Below are 19,071 nucleotides of genomic sequence, written 5' to 3' on the forward strand. Positions count from 1 at the left end.
TGTGGGGAACAACAAGTGACTCGACAAATTTAGATAGTTCGGACCAAAATCTGAGTTTTTTCTGATTGGAATGTGGGCCGTAGACGTTTATTATGACCATATCAGAAGCATAACCCGCCCATTTACCCTTGATGGCGATGAAAAATTCGCCTTCCGTGGCCGCATCGAAGATGAAGGTGGATGGATCCCAAATTAAAAGTAAACCCCCCGAGGCCCCAATTGCGTCTTTTTGAACGAATTTGAGGTTCGGATTATACCAAAAAGATTCAATCAAGGAATCAGGAGAGTTACCGCATTTGGTTTCTTGAAGTCCAAGTATTACAGGATTTTCTTTGTTACAAATACTTTTAAGCCAGTTTATTTTACCCGATTGATTTATCCCCCGAATATTAAGAGAAATGACACTCATTAGAAAACTTACAGAACGATAAGGAGAAGGAAGGTACTTAATTGGTGGGAACCCATCGAATGCCGAGACCTGTCCCATATTCTTGAGTGTCGTTGGATTTGCTGGTGGTCCCGTTGATACTCTTTATTTTTGAAGAAGTCTTTGAATTTCCCGAAGCTTTAGATGTGGAGTTCGATTTTCGGTTGAGTTGCGAGAGTTTCAATTTTTTCCCGCTTCTTGCACAATGCTTAATATATAGAAATTTAGATTTAGTACCTTTTTTTGTTGATTCGATTGGGGGCTTGGAAGTGTTGTTAGAGCAGGATGGTTGTTTTTTGTTGTTTGTCGTGGTGAAAGGTTTCTTATTCTTATTTTTAGGCTTGCCAATAGTAGGGTTGATAGCAATTTCTTGGATTTCAGGGGATACGGGAATTGGGGAACTTGGGTTTCTGTTGATAAATGGGGTTGAGATGGGTTCGTCATCTACTTGTTGTTGGTTAACAGCTGTTTTATTTTCGGTAACAGTAGGAATTTCGGTTGGTTCGAGAGTAGGAATTTCGGTAACAGTTGGGGTGATGTCAACAGTAGGGTGATTTTCGGTTGGGATATCTTCTACTATGGATGGGTTGTGGAGGACTTTGTATTGAGGAGTGGTAGGCCTAGAAGGTAATTGATGGGCCGAAGGTGGATTAGTTTCTAGGTTGATGGGGTCGATGGGGTCTGTTTGGGATGTGAAGGTGATGGTTTTGTTTCCTTGGATAGAGCTTATGATGTCATTTGGGCTTAAAGGTAAGGCAGTAGTTGGTTCAATAGGTTCGGTGTATATAGGTGTAGTAGGTGTGGTAGGCTCACGGATGGTATTAGTATTATTGTTTGGTGGACCGATGCAGTTTGTCTCCGAAATGTGATTCACGCTTGTTGATTGTTCATTGTATGGGATACCGGAGACTTTGGAATGAGTATTGTGATTGTTGTTTGTGGAGAATTTTGAGGTTTCAACACGTTTCGATGGTGCACTAGAGACATGGAGATCGTTTTCTGAATTTTTGTCCTCATCGATGTGAAAGTTATCCATGGACAACTCATCATCGAAAACAGATTCTTCGGTAAGGGCGTCATCCTCCCGACCCGAGGAAGAACTATTATCATCTGAATTATTAAGATCAATTGGAGATTCACTGCTTTCAGTTACGTAAGCATGTGACACTTTTGAATCATGATGAATATGGACAATACCATTAATAGGCGCGAACGAGGACGTTTTAATTAACACCTTACCATACGACAGATCTTGGGTTACATTTCTTTCAATTTTGCAGTTTTGCATAGTAATAATGTCTCCCCAACTGTTGGCGATTTTGCTAAAGGTAGTTTCTGACCAGACGGAGATGGGTACACCACGAATGTCAATCCATACCAATCGACCAGAGGTCGTATACTCTTCGGGATCCCAAGGTCGGATATCATCGAACCATTTCCATAAGGGGTGTTTATTACCAAAGGTTGGAAGGTTAAGGACATCAAGTGCTAAGCGGGTATCATCAAAAATTAGTAGAATGTCGTTACCTCCCAAATATTTGGATTCAAAACCAGTGAAGTTTTCAGCCTTACATATCTCATCAAAAAATTCAATATAATCTGTATTTTTGATAGTACCAATGAGAGAGTTACCTAGTAATTCGATGATGTTGTCGTCAGTGTGGATCATTATTCCAAACTCTTTGCTTGCTTGATTAGAAACGTTAGCCACATATGACCGATTGATTTGAACGTTATTTATGACGTCTGTAAAGCTTCTTTCATCTAAACCATTATTATTATAACCCTTTGATTTAACAGATTGTACACTGCCTGTGGTTTTTTGTGGAACTTTGTATTCTTGCTTGAATTCGTTTGGTTTGGTGTTACGATCATGGGCTTTATAAACCACCAGCAGCATACCATCAGCATGTAACATGTTAAGTTTACGAGTCATGGAATCAATTAAGTGATTGGGAATATTTCTATAACGAGCAAAACCGAACCTTTTCCCATTTTTTAGTCGTTTTTTTGGGATGTATATCTCAGCTAATTCGCCATGCTTCTTGAAAAGGCCCCAGAGATTGACAGATGACCAGGAATCAGGAAAGTTAAAGAATAGAAACGATGTGATATTCTTGTTCTCAGGTTTCTGCGGTGGTGAATTGAAATTAGGGTTTCCAAAATTTTTTATGAGACCTTTGGCATTCTCTTGGGTTTTGAAGCGCTGATAGATGTTGTAGTTGCTTGTGTTCAATCTGGAATGGATCGGAATGTTATTTGTAGATTGGTGGCCGGTATGGATGGATTTAGGGTTTGTAGATGGCTGTGGGTTATTAGGGTTTTTGTGTGAATTTTGAAGAGGAGGGAAATCGTTTGTGTTTGAAGTTCTAGTGGCCGATTGCTGATGTGTTTTTCCTTTATTATTCTGGTCCACTTTGATCCAGACACCAACATTATCCGGTTGGTATCTTATGCTGTTAATGGATCGATTGGTAACATATTGCTGGGATTTCTTTAATTGATGGTGAGGTGGGGTAAAAGGTGATGTGGGAATGAAGTACATATTGTAACAGTAATAAAAACGATGACAAAAGAACAAAAAATGGCGAAATTCCGACCGGAAACTTGATCGGAAATTAGCCGTTATCGGTGAGAGAGAGAGAATTTATTCTAATTTGTAGTGACTAAAATGAAGTAACACCAACTATATAAATGAATTTTTTTATTAATCATAGTGTTTTTAGAGTAATTTTTGATTTTTCCAATTCAAATAAATTTCTAAACCAAGCACTATCAAATATCAAATATCAAAATAATAATTGTAATGCCTATTCAAATTCTCAGTATTCCTATTACACCAAGCACATCCTTAATATTATTGAAAATCCAAATTGCCCCAACCCTTTTCTTTTTATGTTCACGTCCGTGACGAAATGCAAGTGTAAGCACAAGCTAATAAACTCGAATAAATTGCTAATCTCTGCCTCATCGTTCCTTGCAGGTTAGGGGTTTTGTTCAAGGTTTTCCATTCTTACGAATTTTTCTAGATTTTCGATTCTTAGGGTTTGTTAGGATTTTCAATCATGGATGGTCTTCGTGGCTTTACTTTGTTGTAAATAATAAATAATAACCTTAACTGTTACGAAAACTATTTATGGAATTGGACATTGTATTTGGAAAAATGCTCCTAACTTAAACAGTCTAAGGAGCATTTACAAAAGTTAGGAGCATTTTGCAAATGCTTGATTTTTATTAATTATTTTATTTATGGTATACAGAGATAATGTATTTATGTATGCACACTTGATTTCTAAAGTATTATTTTTCTTCACCATATTGTATATATATATCTTGTTGATCTCGATAAACGTAGGGTCACTAATATATGAAACCTTATGAATAAAGTTTAATTGGTTGATGTAAATTGTAATATTGAGTTCGTGTAAAACTGATTGGTTATGTGGTCTTGCAATATTGATTTCAAGTTTTGTTTTCAACTAGTTCTACAATTTTCACATCCAAATTCTGTTCTCAATCAAATTGTATAACAGTAGCAGATATGGAAGTATATTGACAGTGACAGACTTTTTCAAATTGATTTTTATAATTTTTTTTCTTCTTTGGTTAGTTAGCATAACATTATGAGTGTCTTGTATTTTCAATCAAGGTGTTTTGTTAGAGTTTGAATATCTTAAAGACTGTTTTCGAAATGTTCTTTTTTTGCTTGTATTGTCAGAAGGTTAGAATTGTCATTGACTGTCATTCAGGTCATAGTTCGCTTTATTACTGCATAATTCTTCATTCAATATGTTTAATCATTGTTTTGAGATGAAAGAACTAATTAGGTTGGACTGGTATTTATGACCAGATTTTTGAAAATTTAACAGTGAAAACCATTTTATCATCTAGGTAAAGGTTGTTTTTGCAAAGATTTATCTTAAAGAATGTAACAATTTTTGTTCTGTAAAGGTTTGATGAGAAAGCACTTTGTAATTTTTCTATTTTTTTTTTTTTTATATTCTTTTGATAATAATAATAATAATGTATGACAAAAGGCTATTAGCGGAGTTTCTCTTATTGTACATGAATGTGTTGGTGAGTTGTAGACCACTAGAAGTTTGCCATACACTCATACAACACCACCTCATGCTTTAATGGCGTTGTAAACGAGTTTAATTGTATTGTACTTATGCTAAATTAGTGGTATGTGACTAATTTCTGATGGTGTGCAAATCACAACCTGGATTGAATAACAACCTATGTGCATGTTCATTTAGGGAAGAACACATGTTGCATAGGGATGTAAGCGTATAATCTTATATTCACCAACCAATATCAAAGCATGACAATGCTACTTTTTGTTTTCATATACTTGGAGTTTAATTTGTTTTCTACATTATTTATCATATGTCTGCATATGTATGTTTGTTTATAACTTGTATCACTTTACATAATAATACATAAGCGAGATTTTAAGCGTATAATAATACTTTTAGAGTGAAAAAAGGAAAAATTGATAGATAATGATTATACTTATAAACATTGCTATGAAAACAGCGAATGATTTGAAATTTTTGTTTCAATAGACGATATTAACATATGTATGACTAACTGTATTTAGGTAAATTGGGGGAGAGAATGGATTGTAGCCGTAAACAAAAGATATTGAAAGTTGAAATTGATAGACTGAGCAACTTACCGGAAGAGCTAATTCACAAAATTCTCTCATTTATGAGTACGAAACATGTTGTCCAAACAAGTGCTTTATCATCTAGATGGAAATATACCTGGACTTCAATGCCTTGTCTCGATTTTTCAAGTAATGATTTTGCTGAGTTGCTCATATTCTCCAAATTTGTTACCCACGTTCTGTCTGGCCGCAATAATGAGGTACAAGTGTCTTCTCTCAAACTCAAATTTCATATAAATGAAAGTCAAGTATTTGTGAAAACAGTCCTGGACTATGCAGTCTCTCATAATGTCCAACAAATGACTGTTACATGTTTGGTGAAGAAAGATACTGAATTTCCTCTTTCATTATTTAGTTTCCCGTCCGTTAAACATCTTAGTTTGACAACGGAAAATTCTGGGTGGGGAGGTGATATTAAGTTTTACATGAAACTGACGTCAACTTGGGAACTCTTGGCCTTAACAACATTGCATCTCAATTATGTCACTTTTTGTGATGACAATACTGGTATTTTCTCCAAGTGTGAATCTTTAGATACTCCGGTTTCAAGTAGTCAAAGAAGCAGATCAACTCCCCCATCAAGGGTTTTACTAATCTCGCATCAATTCACCAATCAACTCAATCGAATTCATCTAGAAACTGCAATTTCGCACGGTGAAGACAATTTAATCGACCTCCAGCTCTAGAATCCACACATTATTCGCGAAAACGCTTGATTCAGCAGTAACGTTATTATCTTCTCTGTGAGTTCGTTTCATATCTATTTAATTAGACTGAATTTGTTTTCAGTTTCCTGTTTCCTAGGGTTTTGATTGGGCTCCGTTATTTGACCTAATATTTTGTTCTAGGGTTTTAAAATTCGCTTTGTTGTCATCTCTCTCTATTTCCCCAAATTCTCTGCATCTCATATCATATAATCAGTATAATTTTTATCTTTAAGAGTAATCGTGTATCATGGTGTCCAAGAAGAAGAAAAAGTACCAAGATATAACGATAACGGCGACTGCTACTAGGGTTTTGCGAAACCGATCGGTTAGTCGTGGAACAGCGGATGCGGCTTCTAAAAGTGGAGAAGTGTCTTCATCTGATTCTGATGGGGATCGTTCATCTCAGATTATGGATGATGTCGTACGTTCCAATCTGATGGTAGATGAAGTTGATCAGCCAAATAAGAATGAGGGAGATGTGCCAATTGATCAACCTGGGAAGGATAATCGTGATTCAGAGGGGATGGTTCTGAAAACCTATAGTTCTAGAAAGAGGAAGGGTAAAGTGAACCAGCTGATTGATGTTGGGGATGGTCCGTCTAAAGAAAAGAAGAGTGCTCAATTTGTTCCTTATGCTGGTGATTCTTCTATTCCTGCTAATGAAAAAATACTCCCTGAAGTAATTAAAAAACGCAAGGGTAACAGGAAGAAAGGTGGGTATGGTAAGAATTCTGCTGTAACTGATCATTCTATTGATGATATTGTAGTTAGTAACGATGATATTATTGCTAAATCTATTGGTGAAACAATTGCTGTTGCTAAACCGACTGTTTCTGCTAGTCCTGTTGTATTCTTTAAGAGTTCAAAAGATGGTAGTTATAATGAGGTTGATGTAAACCTAGTGGCTGCTGCTGAGAATGCTGTTAAGTTATTTAAGAATGATGGTTTTAGAGAGTCAATTGTTGTTCCTGATGATTTCTCCCAATTTACATTTGGTGGCAATGTAACATTAATGAATACGCAGGATAATAATAGTGGTGATAAAGATAATGTTGTTTCTGGGATTAAATCTACAACAATGGAAGGGGTAGAGACTAGTGATGGGCAAGACAATACAAATACTAAAACCCCAAGACCATGGGTAAATCCAAACATCACTTTTGCTGACTTCTTAAAACAAAACAAAGATGAAGAAGAATTAAAAATGGAGTTCATTCCTCCTGTTTTAATGTCTAATGGTCAAAAGAGAGTAGTTTTCACCGCTGAGGAGGTTAAGAAGGGCGGTAGTGCATTTTCTCTTCAATTATATGGGTATTTTATTGGAACTTTTATGGATTATAGGGTTGTTAATGCCCATCTAAGGAGAATGTGGTATGACCTTAAAGAAATCGTCAAAACAGCTGCAGGATTTTATTTATGCAAATTTAAAAATGAAAAGGATATGAAGGAGGTTCTTGAGAGTGGTCCATGGTTAGTTAATAATGTTCCTTTTTTCGTGAATCAGTGGGAACCTGGGGTTTGGCTTGAAAAAATTGAACCTGAAAAAGTTCCAATTTGGATTTGCATTCACAATATACCCATTGAACTATGGAGTGGCAGAAGTATAGGTAAACTTGTTAGTGGTATTGGTAGGCCTATGTTGATGGACAAAGTTACTTCAGAGAGATGTTTGAGTAAAAGTGGAAGACTAGGTTTTGCTAGAGTTTTGACTGAAGTCAATGCAGCTGATGACCTTCCTAGCTTTGTCGAATTTTCCTATCCTGTGATTGGTTCTTTTCCAGCCAAAGTGGGTAAACTTGAGGTGACTTATCAATGGAAACCGCCTTTATGCACTCATTGCAAAGTGTTTGGGCACTCTTTTAATACTTGTAAAATTAGGCCTAAAACAGAAGATGAAGTATCTGCACAAGTGTTAAAAGACGCTTTGAAAATCAACAATGATGGTGAAACAGTTGATTTAAATAACCAGTGTGTTGAGGACGGCTTTAAAGTTGTTGGTAAGAAAGGAAGGGTATTTCATAAGTTGAATTTTGATAATAATAAAAGTCAATGGCAGTCAATAGAAGCAAAAGGTATCAAGCAAAATGCAGTTAAGAATAATTATGGTATTAAAGACAATATTGTTGTGGAGGAAACAGATTAGAATGTGGAGTCCCAGAAAAGTCGAAATCATAATGTTTTAAGGAAAAGAGATAAAGGGAAGGACATTGATGGTGAAGGTAATAATAAGACATATTCCAAAGATAGAATTGAAACAAACAATCCTTTTTATGTATTAGTAGATGATGAGGGTAATGGTGATTGATGTTAAGTTTGATAATACTGCTCCAAAATTAGGGTATTCTACATCTTGTTAGTTTCTTACTTTATATCTAGTATAGGTCCTCGAGTTTCGCTCAAATTAGTGTTGCTCATGTTGTAATCCTCTTTGTATCATTTCCTTATCAATAAAATTATCTTGCTTTTCAAAAAAAATTTTTCTCCAAGTGTGCAAATCTGAAGAATCTCACAATAAAGCATTGTATAACAACGAGTCCAAATGGTTTAATCATTTGTCATCCTCAACTATCTAATCTCACACTTGAAGATGGACATTGGAGTGTGAAAGTTGTCAAGGTAGTTGCACCTCAACTCGAGAATCTCACTATAATGAATTGTCATGAGGATTGCCAGCTTCTGGTTTCCGCACCAAACCTTACATCCTTGGTCTATAAAGGTTTTGATCCTTTGCATCTTAATACATACGGTTTCCATTTATTGGACAAGGCGGATCTTTGTATTTCTCCTATGTGGTGTTCAGATCCTCATGAAATTGCGTGTCTGCTTGTACAGCTTCATAGTGTCAAATCTCTTACACTTAACTTGGAAATTGTTGAGGTATGTTGGTTTATCATGTGCATATTACTATAATTCTTTAAAATTAGACTTGGCAAACGGGTCAGGTTGGGCCGGTTTGGTTAACGGGTCAAAACGATTTTGGGTTAAAATGTGTCACGGTTCAAACTTTTAAATGGGTCCGAATAGGTCAGGTTGGGTCGGGTTTGGTAGCAGATCAAAACAGGTCATGGGTTAATTGGGTCATATTTTTTTTTTCAGCGTTTCAGTTTTCTGTTTCTTGTTTCTATTTGAATGATATAACCATGAATGCTTGCATGAATGTTTGACGGATGAAACTTATTATGATCTTTATGCTCGACCCATTTGACCAATTAGCAAGCCCCATTAGAACTTTTTTATTAAACTTTAGGAATTGATTCTCATTGGACCTCTTCCTTTATATTTTGTATATGACCAATAGGTTGGAGGGAACCCATTGGACTTTTTTTAAATGTTTTGGTTTTAGATTGTCGGACTTTTTTTTTTTTCAGGACCCAATTGACCTTTTTGACCCAAATTTTAGAGTATAGGTTTAAATTGCCAGGTATATTTATTAAAATATAAAGCAATACTCTAATAATTATGGATAGAATACGATATATGATATTTAGATAGATTAAAATAAAACAAAGTTAGGAAAGAGGCGTATTAAAGTCGCTTATATGGGCCTAGACTGTTTCCATTTGACTGTGCCACTTACATCTCCTAGATATGTGCTTTCTTATATCAAGTACTAAGTAATTGTAATTTCATTTTCAGTTTGATCAGTTTATAAAACAATACAAGCTCATTTGTTTGCGAAATAAATACATAATTATGAAGATTGCACTTGTTTTAAATATGTGATCTTCTCATATACTAATATATTCTGCAGTTTCTGTCATGCACGCTAAAATCACTTCAACCTTCTCCATTTGTGAATTTAAAGAATATGTTGATTTATCCGTCTAAAGTTGAAAAGTGGGGGTTTCCAAGAGCAAAATTGACTGCCACTAAAGTTAAAAAAAATTTGCTTGATGGTTGTTCAGGGGTCAACATTACAATGGTTTCACGTGAGGTATATACACCATGAACTATATTTCTATTTTCTATGGATCATACTTAATTATTATGATATATTCTGAAGACTTTTATGGCAATTGTTGGTAATGTGTTTATAGAGTCTTTTTCGTATGGTATGTAATCATTGAACAGGTCACCATTCTGAATGAGTAATCTTTTTATTTCCTATTATCGTTTTGTATTATGTATAAATATCTATTGTTTATTTCCTTACACAAGTGTTTTAAATGCCCCGAAAGCACATAAGGGTATCTTAAAAGCAGTCCTTTTTATCCCATCCGTAAAGCCTGATTTCAACCGTAAAGCCTGATCTTTAAGCATTCGTCAAAGATGTGATTGGTTCTAATGGATGGTATCTTTTCAATTGTTCTATAATTTTGGGAAATATAATTCATCTTTAGCATTAAGACAATTTACCTAGAATAAAGGTTTCTCCAACTTGGCTCTTGAATTGGTTATACGTGACAAATTCAACTTTTTGGTTGGATCAATCCATGTGTTGGAGCCTATGCTTCAAATTCTATAATGTGTGTAAATGTTTGTGCTTTTGTGAAAAGTAAACGATCACTGCCACATACATTGTAGGAATTTTAGATTATTATATGTATTTGCCCTATGACCTTAATTCTTTTGCAGGAGACTGCAGCAAGAAGGAATGCCACACGTGCAAAGAAACCTTATAACCGACTTACGGGTGTTTCTAGAGGAAGAGAAAGCTAATATTGAGACCAACATAGCAACTATTTATGTGGATGGGGAGCCACAGTCAGAGGAGCAAATTCAGCTGCAATTTGGGGAACGCACGAAGCAAATCGAGTATTCTTGGCAAGATCTGACAAAGCATAAGAATGATATAGCTTGTAACATTATTTCTCAATTGCAGAGCATTGAAAAGTTACTGGCAAAGCTGCCTGCATCAAACATGGCTAAGATTCACCCATACTTTTCTAGTCTGGTCGCGAGCTCTTGATTTTTGTTAACTTTATGCGTTAATTATATTAATGTGTTAATCATATTAATGTGTTTATTGCTCAATACTTTTCTTATAAGTTTTTAAGTCCTTAATTTTATTATTTATATTGATGATATAAAATAAAAATTACAATATTTCAGTGTTTTAAATACACCGTTGAAAACTTATCTTATTACTATGTACTTTTTAAATCACTAATTTAATTTTTATTGATAAAAGTTGAAAATTACAAGGATTCGGTGTTTTAAATTATACAAATAGTCTTCAATGATCATCAGAGTTTAATGGCACATCTTCTACACACATAATTCACAGGCATCCAAACAAAAACATCATAAAAACAAATAACAGTTTTAAGATAATATAAAAACGTTACCACTTTATGAGGCACCTATAGTTTAAGTTTAGTGAAACAGATAATTGAGGGGTAACATTTTTCCCGGTTATATTAAACAAGTACTGATGACTGATAATAATTTTGAACACACTGCTTGTACACCCTTGACTTTGCATCAAGCTCCCGTTTCAAATATCGAAATGGTTAGAAGGATTTCTTTTCATAAGACACGAGGCCATGAACTCCTCCTTCAATCTGTGCTGCTCCAGTTCGCACCTGAAAAGGTCAACACAGAAAAATAAATAAATTAACATATGATGTTTGAGAATACTCTTTCATTATTCATGTACCGTGCCATTTGTCCAATTGATAGCTTTGGCACTAGGGGAGGTATTTGGATGTTCATTAAAGTGATTATTAAGGTTTTCAGTCAAAATATTTACTTGGCAGTGTTGAGTGAAAATTGATTGAAGTCCTGATTTTACTATAATAATAAAACTAATCAAATTTGAAAAGCATCCATTAATTAAGTTGCCATAAGAAAACTGGAGGTGACAATCGACTTATGAATGGTGCAATTAAAGTTATGCTAGATCTCTAGGTCCAGTGATCAAAATTTAAATAATTGATCAGAGAAAAACAGTTAAACGGGTCAAAATCAACCCATGAGTGTATTTCTAAAAAGCATATACGGAGCAACATATTAAATTTACTCTCATATATAATAATATAGTTCTGTAAACATTGCAACACTGATTATTTATTATTATTTATATAATGTATAAAATAAAATGACTAAACATTTATAAGTCAACCCAAACCCGTAAAAAAATAATACCCAATCTGACCCATTAGCCAACCCACCAGAACAGCCACCCCAAAAGAAAACATATTATTTAGACATTTATATTCGTTAACTATCCCTAACAAGGTTGCAAAATTCGCTATTCAGGGATTAATTTTATACATTATTACATTTTTAAATATTAAATTTCAAAAATTATGTGTAAATATAGAAGAAAACCATAAACATTTACGTTAAAATTAATTGTGCTCATTTCGTTCAAAAACTCTAAAGTTTTAGTTTAAATTCATGTTAAAATGTTGACCAATTTTAAGTTTGACCGACCTTGATTACCAAATTCGGTTTTGACCAATCAATCGACGTTGACCGATTAATTAAACGGCTTTTGGAATATCGGATCGGACTGCTTTTAAAAATGAGTAATCAGGGAGTAACCAGTTTTTTTACAACAGTGATCCCTAACATATGTTGCTACATTGAATTTCGGTTAACTTTCAATGTAAGATTTTATTTTATTTTTTGTCAAATTACTACAGTTATCGAGTGAAACATTTTCACTGCTATGATTACAAGATTAGAAGACGGTAGAAGTAGTAAATGTTTTGTCAAAAACCAACAATGACTTAAAAACATACCTCCAGCCAAGACGGTAGAAGTAGTAAATGTTTTGTCAAAAACCAACAATGACTTAAAAACATACCTCCAGCCTGAGGGTCCCGTTCCTCAACAATTCATGAGCAGATTGCAAAGAAGAAGCACCGAGATCCTGAAAACCTTGCTTAACGGCATGCATGGTGTACGGAATAAACTTCATTACAGAACCTTTATCTGTAACTGCTCCAACAACTCCCTGAGCAATTTTTAATTTATTTGTGTCGCCTAGGTATCGAGCGTCACTTCCTTTTGTCATCGCTTCGAGAGATCCCATACCACGGTACTTTTTAACCCGCTTATCACCCTATGAAAACAACAATGTGAAACCATACAACAATTCAAAACATCGACATTTCATACATTGAAAATGCTAATACAATATTAAATTTACAATGAGGGTTATTGAAGCTCCGATTGTAAGCAAGTATGAAGAAGTTTATGAACGAAAATTGATAATCACAAACAATTTAAAATTATCTATAGCGTGATTTTGATTCTTGAAGTTGGAATAATCACTATGAAAGTAAAAAACCCATCGACACAAATAATAAAACATTTATTGGATTATTGAAGTTCCGATTGTAAGCAAACTGCTTTGCCCCATCTTGGTTTAGCCTTTTGTTCACTTTATCTTAGACTGCAATATCTACAGTTTACCTATTAATCGGTACAAAGTTCCCACCAATTAATGACCAATTAGAAATTTTTATAACCTTGCAGATGACCGGATGTATCAAAATGACAACAAAGTTTGCTACTTTCAGAAACACTTCCATAGTACACAAAAAAAAAAAAAAAAAAAAAAAAAAAAAAAAAAAAAAAATCCTAAGCCAGATGCACCAACTCAGGTAAACACTTTACTAATTTCAGTAAATACAAATTCTCAAATGAACTTAAAAAGGTCAAGTCAAGTTACCTGATAAACATATGTTCCAGGAGCTTCAGTACTTCCTGCTAAGAAACTTCCCATCATAACAGTTGATGCCCCTAAAGTCAAAGCTTTGACAATATGTCCAGAATTCGAAATACCACCATCAGCTATAACCGGAATACCACTTTGTGCAGCAACAGACGATACCTTGTACACCGCAGTCGCCTACATAACATGAAACCAAACACCATGAAATAACAGTTCAGATTAGAAAACAACTACTCCAACCTAATGTTAATTTAAACAATACCTGTCCACGGCCTACAGCACAAACTTCCTGCGTGGTACAAATCGAGCCAGACCCCATCCCAACTCTCAACCCATCAACACCAGACTGAATCAAGTTCTTAGCTTGATACATCGTCACCACATTACCACCAATCACATCCAAATCAGGATACATATTTTTAGCATACTTAATCATCTCAATCTGATAAATCGAATTCCCTTGAGAACTATCAATCACAATACAATCAACACCAGCTTTAACCAAATGCTTCAACCTTTCTTTATCAGTCTCCCTCGTCCCAATTGACGCCCCAACCAAAAACGACCCGTCCTCCGCAATCGACGGCAACCCTCCTTTCGGAAACCCCTTAATCCTTTCGACATCCGATTTACTCACCACATTAACAACCTCCCCTTCCTCACTCACTAAAGGCACAAAATCCAAATCCTTAGCAGCTAAATAACCAGCAACATCTTCAAACTTATAATTATTAGGTAATGAAACGACATTTTTCACCATATAACTACAAACCCTAGCTTCCTTGTCAGTTACACCCTTCCAAACCTCCTTATCAACATAACCTAACAATTTTCTATCAGTTTTTATACCATTTTCAGTTACAAACACATACCGTGATGTATCAAACATGTCACCGGACGAAATTGAATCATCCGGCGACACGAAAACAATATCCGTATCCACAAATGGGATACGGTGCGATTTCGCAGAGCGAATCAACGACGATTGTTCGGAAATGGTGTTGTTAGAGTGAATGATACCAATACCACCTAACGCGGCCATAGAAACAGCCATTGAAGATTCAGTAACGGTGTCCATCGGAGAAGCAACACACGGTACGGACAAGTTTATGTTACGAGATAGCTTTGTGTGTAATTGTACGGAATCAGTGGGAAAATCGATGTAATGAGGGAGGAAGATGACGTCATCGTAGGTGTAAGAGTATCCTTGGTTGAAGAGTTTAGTTGCAGAGAAGCCGTCTTCGAAATCTGCGGTCATGGTGGTGGTGGCGGAAGGTGGTAGTTTTGTTAGGGTTTTAGCAGATTGAAATTTTAGTGGTCGAAGATAGTGGGGTGATAGTGACAGTGACTGTGACTGTGAGTGGGGGTTTCTATGGATAACCTCTGAACTTTCTTTTTTATGCTTTAAAAATTAAAATTTACAGTATAATTCCACATCCTTATACTTTAGAGTTTTTTTTTTTTTTTTTCCCCTCAGTTAAGGTAATAATTTATTTATTTATAATTATTTGAGTGTTAAATTTAAATTAATTAATTAACGTCCATATTAGTTTGGCTATATTTAATAAAATCGTCCTTAAATTAACGTCCTTAATTAATTAAAATTAATTAATTAACGTCTATATTTATAATTAACGTCCTTAAATTAAGTCGTTTTGCCTGAGTGGCCACCGAGTTGCCGAATAAAGCACACCACCCGGGTTTAATTCCTGGTTATGACAAATTGTTCAAAGAGGGAGTGTGACTAGAGGATGCGCATAATCAATTCACCCGGTACCAGGTCTCGCACTCGGAGGGGCTTGATTACCCGAGGTTATACCTTCTGAGAGGGAGCCAATGTGCTCATTTATACGAGGGTTTCCTCACTTACCAAAAAAAAAAAAAAAAAGTTAGTTTGATAATAATAATTTTTAATAAATGGGTAATAATATATCCCTTAGCTGTCATTTTAAATTCTTTTTCGAACATATTCGATTCCTTAAGCAAAATCTTTCTTGTTTTTTGTGGCAGTACTTCAATAAGATAGTCAAAAGAATGAATGTAAGTAAGGGTGCGTTTGATAAATCTGAATGATTTAGCGTTGAATGGTTCAGAATCTGAATGATTCAGAGCCTTTGAATAAAGTTTGCTCTGAAGAAAAATAAGCTGTTTGATAATCGTTTTAAATGAACAATATGAACTGAGTAATATTACCTTATTAGCGTGTTACATGAATAAATAATACAATATACTTGTTGGTTACACGTTCTGGATGTGATTTGAAAAGAATATTACTGAAACGTTAGGCTCTTAATGGTTAAGAGAGTGTTTCAACTCTGAATGGTTCAGCACTGAATTCTGAACCATTCAGCACCATATGTCATTCAGAGGTCATAAACAAACACGCTGAATGCTGAATGGTTCAGCATTCAGCGCTGAATCATTTCATTAACAAGCAAACAAGCGCACCCTAAGTAGATAAAAGAAAAATGACACAACAATTTATAGTGATTGAAAAGAATTAATCATCTTTAATCAACTTTTTAATTCACAATTAAAAATGTTACCTTCCCTAAGAATTTCTTCAAACCCGATGGATAGCCATTTTATCACAGAGATGCTTCTATCCATCTAAAGCCTTTTATAAGATAGATTACAAACAAACACAATCTTGTTGAGTCTTTCCATCCTTCAAAAGAACTCAGAGTTACAAAGATTATATGCATATTGACAACAATAATCTTATATCTTCAAACTTTTTTGTAAAAATAGATCACTGAGATAATGCTAAGGCTACATTCTTGGGTTTTTTTTTTTTTTTAAGAAGAACGAAATGGAAATGGAAGGATAAAACATTAATGATTCTTGAGTTTTTTTCATAAAGGAAATGGATGGGAAAAAAGGGTTAGGGTTGAAAATACATAAGATTTTACAAAGAGTTACAATCCGTTCATTTTTGAGATGATAGGGAAGCAAAACCATATGTAGATATTGTACGGAAAAAAATTATTAGACAATTTAAATTATACGGAGTACTATTATTTGAACATGTAAGGCTGATTCTTGTAAAGTTCCCACGTAAATTTTGACCACTTTGTAGTCAGAATAATTAGAAACTGAATTTAGATTATACTCCGTAGTAATTTGATTTAAATCTATACAGCAAAGTCCCCGTTGCCTTTGTTTAACTCCAAGTAGCATCTACGATGGATACTTGTTAGCTTTCGTAAGTAATTTAGTTTCATATCCATGATAAGTAGATTTTTTAATTTTTTTTCTGTTACTTTTCTTTAAACTCCAGAATACATACAATTTATTTTATATTTCTTTCTTTTTCATCTTTTTTCTCTCTTTATCATTCCACCTCATTCTTTTCCATTAAAAAAAAAAAAAAAACCTAAGAACATAGCGTAAGTATTTATCTCAAGAACTATCATCTATGAATAAGAAACAAAATTCAAATTGTATTGCAGGTAAAAGAGAGTTTGATTTGGGTGTGTGAACAAATGTTACGTATAGATAGAAAAAGTAAGAAAATAATAAAATAAATAAATACGTAGTAATATATTGTATAAGTTATATTTTTAATATTTTGATCGTTTTATTTTTATTTTCTTATTGCTCGCCAAATGTGGTTTTAGATTTAGGAAAACGATAACAAGAAGAATATGAAACACACTGGTGCACGATTGGCCCGGGAATGCTATCAGCACCAATCTTTGGCGGATATATGGCATGGGACTAATGTTTATTTTTTATTATGATTGATAGTGGTCTTATACGAAAAACAAGCTATAATTTGAAATATAAGTTAAAACGATCAACTTATATTTTCTGGTTTTGCTTCATTGGTACCCATGCTTCATGGGTTCGAGAGATACCCGGGTTCGAGTATCGGTAGGGGGTTTTCTGTGGATTTTCATCCGCCTGCCCCGTATGGGAGGGTTTATGGGTGGGGGCCACGGTTTTCTCCTGGTGCGAATATGTGAGACTAACCACTAACATTGCCGTTCAAAAAAAAAAAAAAAAAAAAAGTTAAAACGATCAACTTTTCAAGTATAAACTCACTCTAAACACACTCTAAAATCCTTTATACGTTCTCTATTCACTAGCATACTAAATACTAATTGTGCCTGTGAACAATAACTTTTAAAGGTTTATACAAAAGTATTTCAGTAATTTTACACTTTGTTTTGTTTTGATTTTTGCTAGTGAAATGCCCCCATGGCCCATAGCACCATACACTAGTTAATAATATATTGATAGAAACTATGAAAACACTGTTCACGTCATTTTTTTTATTGGCTAAAGGGTATTTTCGTAATTTCACACCTACCCTATTTATTCATTCCCACATGCTCCACACATCAGTCCCAGAAGCTTCTGGCGATCATATCGTTGCCTGTCGCTAGCTCGCTGCTATCGGTCACCACCGTCGCCACCTCTCGCTGACCTTCGACCACTATTCACCATCGCCACATTGTCGTTGTCTGATTTGTCTATTTACATTTCTCGTAATCGACATTCAGTTAAATTTTTGGGCCTGGTCAACGATTACTGGGCCGTAATACCTATTGGGCTTTATACGGTTAAAAAGGTACTAACTCCGTTTCATTCCAATAGTTCACAGATAAAAAACACGCAGTTTTAGGAAATCTCACTAACTTCATTTCTCCGCCAATGAAATATCTTCTCTCTCCAAATTCACCAATGAAATATCATCTTTCCTTTTTATTTATAGAAGTGGACTATCAAAATGGGACAACGCCAAAATGGAATACTAGCCTATTGGAATGAGATGGAAGGTAGTATAAAACAAATTGTGGTTCCTGGACTCCTGGTTCGGTTATTCGGTATAAGACGACGAAGAGAGAGAAATAGAAAAAACATAGTGAAAAGGGAAACATTGAAAAAAGAGAGAAAACGAACGAAAGACGAAAAACTGCGTTCGAAATTTGCAAACCAAATCAATCAATCGATCCGAAAACGACAAAGAAACAAGATCAAGTTACAAAACCCTAACAATTCGTTATCATATCCGTTGTCGTCTCTCATTTTCCCCAATTTGATTTGAAACCCTAAATTTGGTAAGTCGATCGATACATTCATCAATTTTCATCGTTTTAATTGCGTTTTTCCGTAATTCAATATGAAATTTTTATCAATTTGATGATTTATGTTTGTTCCGTTTGTTAATTGGGTGATTTTGTGTTTTAATGGTGGAAATGATTGAAATTGGATTCGGTTAAGATGTTGATGTAATACACCGTTGTGAATTTTAATCTGACTTTGTTTTTATGCTGGTTTAATTGAACTTGTGAGCTGAACCCTAGGTTTTGCCTAAAAGTTGTAAGGTCGTGCTAGTTATTACGTCGGTTAATTTGTCCAGCCGAGAGTAGGTTGAGAAGTTGCAATTCTTATTCTTACAACAACATATGGTATTGATGTTATTTTTTCAACACGTTGAATGTGCCTTTGGCTTGTTGCTAGTTTTAAATAATGTTTCTATTGCTTTTGTGAATGAATAAATGATACAGTAGGTTGTTGTTTGGACAAGGAGGTAATATAGATACTTCTGAGTGATAATTGCTAGTTATTTTACGATTTCTTGATTTCTGTCGCAATGCTTTGCTGACAGTGGTAAATCTTTTAATGTCAT

General features: G+C 34.6%; 2 protein-coding genes across 3 annotated transcripts; one reads left to right on the forward strand and one right to left on the reverse strand.

The window, feature by feature from the left end:
• Positions 1-3,292: 3,292 nt before the first annotated feature.
• Positions 3,293-10,799, forward strand: LOC139844717 (F-box/FBD/LRR-repeat protein At1g16930-like). Of its 2 annotated transcripts, none has more exons than XM_071834936.1 (4): positions 3,293-3,410; positions 5,031-5,299; positions 9,558-9,740; positions 10,382-10,799. In XM_071834936.1, exons 1-4 carry the CDS (start codon positions 3,323-3,325, stop codon positions 10,463-10,465), a joined length of 624 nt encoding a protein of 207 aa, XP_071691037.1. In that variant the 5' UTR covers positions 3,293-3,322; the 3' UTR covers positions 10,466-10,799. The 2 variants fall into 2 exon arrangements, with proteins under 2 accessions (XP_071691037.1, XP_071691038.1); XM_071834937.1 differs by lacking the exon at positions 3,293-3,410 and adding an exon at positions 4,621-4,711.
• Positions 10,800-11,053: 254 nt separating this feature from the next.
• LOC139839774 (inosine-5'-monophosphate dehydrogenase 2-like) lies at positions 11,054-14,784 on the reverse strand. Its single transcript, XM_071829928.1, has 4 exons — positions 13,696-14,784; positions 13,431-13,610; positions 12,561-12,818; positions 11,054-11,331 (listed from the first exon to the last, which is right to left on the reverse strand). Exons 1-4 carry the CDS (start codon positions 14,689-14,691, stop codon positions 11,260-11,262), a joined length of 1,506 nt encoding a protein of 501 aa, XP_071686029.1. The 5' UTR covers positions 14,692-14,784; the 3' UTR covers positions 11,054-11,259.
• Between the last annotated feature and the right edge of the window lie 4,287 nt (positions 14,785-19,071).

Source organism: Rutidosis leptorrhynchoides, chromosome 4 (assembly GCF_046630445.1).
Source record: "Rutidosis leptorrhynchoides isolate AG116_Rl617_1_P2 chromosome 4, CSIRO_AGI_Rlap_v1, whole genome shotgun sequence".
Classification (NCBI taxonomy): domain Eukaryota; kingdom Viridiplantae; phylum Streptophyta; class Magnoliopsida; order Asterales; family Asteraceae; genus Rutidosis; species Rutidosis leptorrhynchoides.

Excerpts from the sequence above, each read along its gene's own strand:
- LOC139844717 (XM_071834936.1), top strand. The coding sequence starts at position 3,323 with ATGTTCACGTCCGTGACGAAATGCAAGTGTAAGCACAAGCTAATAAAC. Across the intron at positions 3,411-5,030 it reads TGCCTCATCGTTCCTTGCAG|GTAAATTGGGGGAGAGAATG; the intron begins GTTAGGGGTTTT and ends AACTGTATTTAG. Across the intron at positions 5,300-9,557 it reads TGTCTGGCCGCAATAATGAG|TTTCTGTCATGCACGCTAAA; the intron begins GTACAAGTGTCT and ends TATATTCTGCAG.
- LOC139839774 (XM_071829928.1), bottom strand. The coding sequence starts at position 14,691 with ATGACCGCAGATTTCGAAGACGGCTTCTCTGCAACTAAACTCTTCAAC. Across the intron at positions 12,819-13,430 it reads CTGGAACATATGTTTATCAG|GGTGATAAGCGGGTTAAAAA; the intron begins GTAACTTGACTT and ends TTGTTTTCATAG. Across the intron at positions 11,332-12,560 it reads ACGGGACCCTCAGGCTGGAG|GTGCGAACTGGAGCAGCACA; the intron begins GTATGTTTTTAA and ends TGACCTTTTCAG.